The sequence below is a fragment of the Stylophora pistillata genome, unplaced genomic scaffold (assembly GCF_964205215.1).
Source record: "Stylophora pistillata unplaced genomic scaffold, jaStyPist1.2 SCAFFOLD_4542, whole genome shotgun sequence".
Classification (NCBI taxonomy): Eukaryota; Metazoa; Cnidaria; class Anthozoa; order Scleractinia; family Pocilloporidae; genus Stylophora; species Stylophora pistillata.
Window position 1 is genome coordinate 1 of NW_028290775.1, and position 6,735 is coordinate 6,735.

At 37.6% G+C, this 6,735-nt stretch overlaps 1 protein-coding gene across 1 annotated transcript; it reads left to right on the top strand.

Annotated features, from left to right (window-relative positions):
* The first annotated feature begins 6 nt into the window (after positions 1 to 6).
* On the top strand, positions 7 to 4,583 carry LOC111346532 (uncharacterized). The gene is made up of 2 exons (XM_088746193.1): positions 7 to 1,527; positions 2,544 to 4,583. Exons 1-2 carry the CDS (start codon positions 136 to 138, stop codon positions 3,138 to 3,140), a joined length of 1,989 nt encoding a protein of 662 aa, XP_088602319.1. The 5' UTR covers positions 7 to 135; the 3' UTR covers positions 3,141 to 4,583.
* Positions 4,584 to 6,735: the final 2,152 nt, after the last annotated feature.

The following is a 6,735-nucleotide window of genomic DNA, read 5'->3' on the forward strand; positions in this document are numbered from 1 at the left end:
GAAATCACAGAATGCATTCTTAAAAGATTTTGCCAAAAGCAAGGGCTGTGTCACAGTAATGGCAACCTAATTGACGTTTTCAAAGAACAGCTGGGACAATTGGGAAGAATAGCCTTGGAGGCCTTGAAGCGAGATATGGTGCATATTGAAGAGGGTGAATTAACTGGTACAAGAAGAAACTCACCTTTATTTGAATTCTTGTCAGTTCAGTCCAGCAGCAGCAAAAGAAGATTCCATACATGCTTTCGATTTTCACACAAGAGTTTTCAAGAATTCTTTGCAGGTGTTTATCTCTCTGGTCAAATTTCAAAAGGGGAGACAAACTTTGAGAGACTGCTTGCAAATGAAAGAGGAAACTTAAAGGTTATTGAACAAGTCCTTTTGTTCACAGTCGGTATTCTTGGCCATAAAAGTGGGATTGATGCCGTGTCACTTTTAAAGATCATTACTGAGAAAAGCAATCTCTCCCAAAAAAGTTGTTTACCAAATTTTTATCTGTCTTTTGCTCTGAAGACCATTGGTGAATGCTCCACAGAAAATTCAAAACTTCGATCCCAGATGATACATTTATTTGGCACAAACCTACAGCTTCAATACTTGATAATAACTGACAACAGCTTCCCCATTAATTTGCTTCTTGAGGCCCTTCAAGTTAACAGCACAATGACCTATTTGCACATTGATGCTCTATTTTTGGAAGGCCACTATATTGTGTCATTGGCAAACATGCTTCAGGTTAATAAAACTTTAACTACAGTTTTTCTTCCTGCAAGTTGCTTTGTCAGTGGATACAGTGTGCAGCTACTGGTAGATGCTCTAATGGTTAATACAACACTGCTTCACTTATACCTTGGCGGTAGTGCATGGGGCAATGATGGAGCCAGGATCTTGGTGGGCTATTTGAAAAGAAATAAAACCTTGAGTGCCTTACATCTAAATTGGAGTGACATTGATGATGCAGGAGCCACAGCACTTGCAGAGGTTTTATGGACTAACACCACTTTAACTGTTTTGGACCTTTGCCAAAACCCTGGCATTGGTAATCCTGGTGCTATGTCATTATGTGAGGCTCTGAAAGTCAACAAAATTCTTGACTCATTGGACTTGTCTGGAACTGGTATCAGTGATCAAGGTGTTCATTCTCTTGCAGGAGTTCTTAAAACTAATACCTGCAGCCTAGCCTCTTTGTCACTGTCAGAAATCAAAATAAGTCATCAAAGTTTTAAGTCTATGGCAGAAGTCTTGAGAGTCAACTCTACTTTGAAAGAACTTGAATTCCAAGGAAACAAGGTTGGTGTTGGTGGTGCCAGGTTAATAACTAAAAGCCTTAAAGTTAATACCACCCTGAAAATTCTTGACCTCTCAAGGAACAACTTCAAAGCATCATGTGGTCGTTTACTTTCTGATGCTCTTAAAGTTAATGGGACACTGGAATGTCTGATTTTGGCTGAGAATGCCCTTGGTGCTCGTGGTGCCCAACTTCTATCAGAGGGGTTCAGGGTGAATACCTCTCTAAAACATCTGGACCTTGTGATGAAATTTTGTGGGCCGAGGCCAGGAACGTGTTCGATAATTGAGTCAGTTTGCTAGACATAACGTCTCGTAGTCACGTTCGACGCACTAAAAACTACTATAAAACGAATACAAGAATTGTAAAAACGTGTAAAATGGTATATAAAAAGTCACTTGTAAAAATGTAGCGGAATTCCAAATCGATTTCGATCAATTACGATCCTCATCAGTAGTACTCCGCCATGTTCAAAATACTCATAAATAATTGTTCATATAAGTGACTCTGAAATGTCCACACTTCTTCCAGGCTTCATGTAAGCGGTCATGATGTATCAATCACAGCTCGTGGGATTTGAAAAAAGTTCCATTCGTTCTTGGAGTTCATAAGCGAGTCTTCGTTCACATTATTTATCCTCACTCCTTCAGTTATTTGTCTCAGCATCGCGTCATTGTGATAAACCCCCGTCACATCCATTCGGAACTGCTTTACCTCTCTATTGTGTTTCTCTTTACAGTGCTTCCACAATGCAGATCGTTCTTCCTTATTGTTAAGTGATTTCGTATGCTCTTTCCCTCTGGTATACGCGCTCCTGGCTGTTTCCCCTACGTATACGCTGTTACACTGGATACACTTAACCTCATACGTCACACTTTCTCTATCACACGGTCCTTTTCCACCTGTGCTACACACTGGGCAGTCTTCTCGTCCACACTGTCGCGGTTTAAATGGGTCGGACTTTTGGAGTAGTCGTTTAATGGCGATTCCGGCTTTCTCCACCACTTTAATATTGAAACCTTGCTGCTTTATTTCTTTCTGGTATTCCTTCCGTAACCGTGAGTTGGGCGTAGCTGGTACAAATATTACTGATTCATTCCCGCCGCGTTTGTACCAGTTGGATTTCCTTTCGCTCTTTTCCTTTTCTCGTTCCACCTTTCTCCATCTTTCTCTTGTATTCGTTTTATAGTAGTTTTTAGTGCGTCGAACGTGACTACGAGACGTTATGTCTAGCAAACTGACTCAACATCTGGACCTGTCTAGGAATTCCATTGGAGAGGAAGGTGCAGATTCAATTGCAGAGACCATCAGAGTTAATGCTACACTAACTCACTTACTGCTATCAGGGAACAATATTGGTGATCGTGGAGCCAAAAAAGTCTCAGAAGCTCTTAAGGTCAATGTCTCTCTGAAGGACCTGAATCTGTCATACAATTGCATATTTGCTGCTGGAGCTGATTCAATTGCTGAGACTCTTAAAAGTAATGCTACTGTCACTGATTTAGACCTTACTTCTAATTTCATTGGTGATAATGGAGCCCAGTCACTTTGTGAGGCTTTTAAGACCAATACCACCTTGACTGCCCTGGATGTTTCTAACAACAATATCCATTCAGCTGGTGCTCAGGCATTTGTTGAGCTCCAACAACACAACAACACCCTAAGGCGTGTAGTTTTGACAATGAACAATATTGGTGGTTTAGGTGAACTTGGAGATCAAGAACTTGATGAAGTACCCATGGGAAGCTTGTCTCTTTCCCCTTTTTCACTGGATTTTTCACAGCGATTTAATAATCAAGGAACTTTAAGTTTGCTTTTGTCTGAAGAATCTTTGATGCTTCCTCGACAATAACACATTTTGTAAATTAACATATGGAATCAAGTTGTAAAATGCAAATTGCATCTCCGTGCTTGATGTGGTAAGACTGACACCCATGACAAAGTTGTTTCTTAGTCATTAGTCAATCCAATCTGGCTGGATAGTATAATTATAAGTAAGACCAGAACAAATTTGTTATTGTCATTTGTTTTCAAACACAACAGTCCATTAACTTTGGGGTTATCAATTAGATTTATTAGGTGACTGAGGATTTCAATATACATCTGTATCAACTTGCCAATGGTGCCGGTAAAAAAAAACTAAGCTTTATTTGCTGATTATTTCTAGGTTGAGAATGGGTTTTTCCAAGAGTGAGCAAACTTGAAAAATATGTGATATGAAATTGAAATGAAATGTACTGTATCATTTTGAAGGAAAGCTTTAAGATGTTTAAGAGTTTTTGTCTACACTTAATCTCTTAGAACGTTCTGAATTTTTCTCTTCTTTCGCTCTTGCAAAAATCCATTCCCATTCTTAATAATTATGCAAACATGAAGAACTCTATCCTTTCCCCTCTGCAAATAATCTGGCAAAAAATTCCCATGGACCGTTAAACCCAGCAAGAGAGCCATGATCCTTCATAAATTCATAAAATGACATGTAGTGTTTCATGGTCAGTGAAACATTCGGATTCAACCAAATTACATGTACACGACACAGATACAACTCATATCGTAATGGTCTGAAAGCAAGGAAGTATAGTTCATCGTGAAAACATTGTAAACTTTATCTGAAATACAAATTGATTACTGACTTTTTCAATAGCACGTTCTGATAGTGTTCTTAGTATCTCATTATTATTTTATTATAACTTTAACTTGAAATGTGCATATTTTATAGTATGTAGTGATAACATTTATTATATGATTAATTCTTAAATAGGCATGTTTATATGGTTTTTAATTGCATTGTCACCAAAAAGCCCCACCAGGGTGTCAATAAATTGTATTGTATTGTATACACAGCATACCTAATAAGGACCTTCCCTGATTTTCTCTTTGAATTAATTAATGCAGATACCAATAGTTGGGATTGTCTCACTCTTGTGCTGTACTCTGACTTCTTTTCATTTTTGGAGCAGGTTCCAAATTATCAGAACTATATTCTCGTCTGTGCTTTTGCATTTGTCTGAGTTGATTTGACTGAGTTGATGAAGGTCCATGTTAGACATGCAAGACAAAAATTGCATTTTGTAGTGAATAATACCTGTTTTAAGTTTCTTTGTAACAACGTTAGAAATAGCTTGTACTAATGATGGTATACCACTTATTTTTATTTGTTGTATTGCAGGTTCACAAGTATCTTCATAGGTCAATAAGGAGAACATCTACTTTGCTCTAACTGTTTGTTGAAAAATACAAGTAATACCCAACAGTAACTTGCAAGCCACAATAAAAACCCTGTAGTTGTTGAAAATTAAGTTTTCCAACTTTCTTTTTTGTATTGTTTGAACCACTGGACAACATCCCATAGCCATGAGCTTTAATTTGGACTGATATCTCAACTCCACAAATAAGACTGGTGTATAAATCTGCCCTTTTTAGATGCCTGTGGATGCCGATGTTACGATAGAATTTATTTACTCAGTCAGCTATGCAACATACGGTTATGGAATTCTAATAACTACAAGACTTTGCTACTGAGTAACATGTTGCATAAAGCCCTACAGCTTTGTTTACAAGAGCAGTTGTGTTCTCTCAAACTGTTCACTGCAGTTATTTCATATGTACTTATCTGCACTCCTCTGAGTTCATAATTGTCATTGAGGGAGTCTATGGTCTGGAAATACTGTACTAAGCCCTGAATAGATGGTACTTCTAATAGTACACAGGTACCTGAGGGATGGTTTCTTCCATATTTGTCTCTTGTATGAGAGTCAAATATCTTAGAACTCCCATTATCAACACAATAGATACTGACACTGTTTACATTCTATTGTCAGAATAAATGAAGAGTAATTTTGTGACACGAGTGATTTAAAAGCCCTTTCTGTAGACATACTGTACTGATATTTCTCAATTATTGAATCACAATAATGTAGATTACCAGTGTAGCTTTCACTTTACTTAAGCTAGTAATTTTTCTCAGACAAAGCAATCATTGACAGTAATTCTGTTTGCATTAAATACAACTGCCCTGTACATCATGACAGTGTTGAATACAATTGATTACCCATCTCCAAAATTTGTACCAGGTATGTACTCCTTTTATCTTATTATAAATCAGAGCAATCAAACTCGTAGCAACACATTGTTGTCCAGCATTTTCATCAAAGTACATAATATCACCTTAGCTGTATGGTGCCTTGATTGTTAGAATAGGATCAATACCTTGTATAGGAGACCCGCAATTTGTTTCAATGTCATTGCACACATTCAGTGTGGCACAATGACCTCTGCGAATCGCATTCTTGTACACACTTGTTAAGGTATTACAGCTATACAAAGATAGATATTTGCTCAACGAGTCTCTACAACTCAACAATTTTCTATTCAGTGTTGACTGTTTAGAATGCCATTTCTTTCTCATCTTTTGTACAAACTGGATACTGTCATTACTGCTCCTTTTTCTGAGTCAGCATTTGATGTAGCAATACATTTTTGATGAGATAGGAATGTTTTTAAGAACTCCACCGCACATCAGTTTCTTTATTTATTTGTTTTAACGTGAACGCTTTTCTAGTTTTTTTACTGACATTCTGCTATGCTCACGATCGAATCGTCTTCGCACATGGTACTCACCACTGTTAATATCACAACGATTAACAAACACCGCATCTTGAGATCTGAATTCTTTTACTTATTCTATTTTTTTTGGCAACATCTTTTTGTTGTGCACACAACGCTGATTCGTCACACTTTTGTTCTATGCATGGCGCTACTTTGTCCAAATTATACATCATCACATTCATTTGACACCACGCTATTTGGTACCAAACAAACATTCCTGCAAAACAAAAACGTGAATTTACTATTCGCACACAAGCGACATGACTAATGGAACGAAGAGAAAAATGACAGCGGATGATATGCTCTGTTTGAGCAAAAGCATCACAAATGTAAGCTTAATAATCACGATAAAGGTCGCATAAACGGTCAGTACAAAATGCAGACTGCAGACTGCAGATTGCAGACTGCAGTCTGCATTTTGTACTGACCGGTCACATAAATATAACAAATGTAAGCTTAATAATCACGATAAAGGTCACATAAATATAACAATTACGTTTATCCTCACTCTGCTGAAAGTCCGACACTGCATCTTCGTTGTCGTTTCCCAGAGTTTGATCCCGAAGCACCTTGTATTTATCAACAAATGTTCTCCTGTCACTCTGTCCACGTTTTCTGTTCACTGATAACTCCTTTTATTTCTGGTTTGATTCAAAAGAGAGCTTCGTTAAATCGTTTGATTCTTTTGCTATTTTTTAAAGTTCTCGAAAGGACCGGTTTTAAATATACGCTCATTACACACGCCATATTTTAGAGTGGGTCTACCGCGAATGGTGTGTGGGTCTGTATGTTTGAGCGCAGAAAAGATGACACAAATTGTTAACACATTCGGCATACCC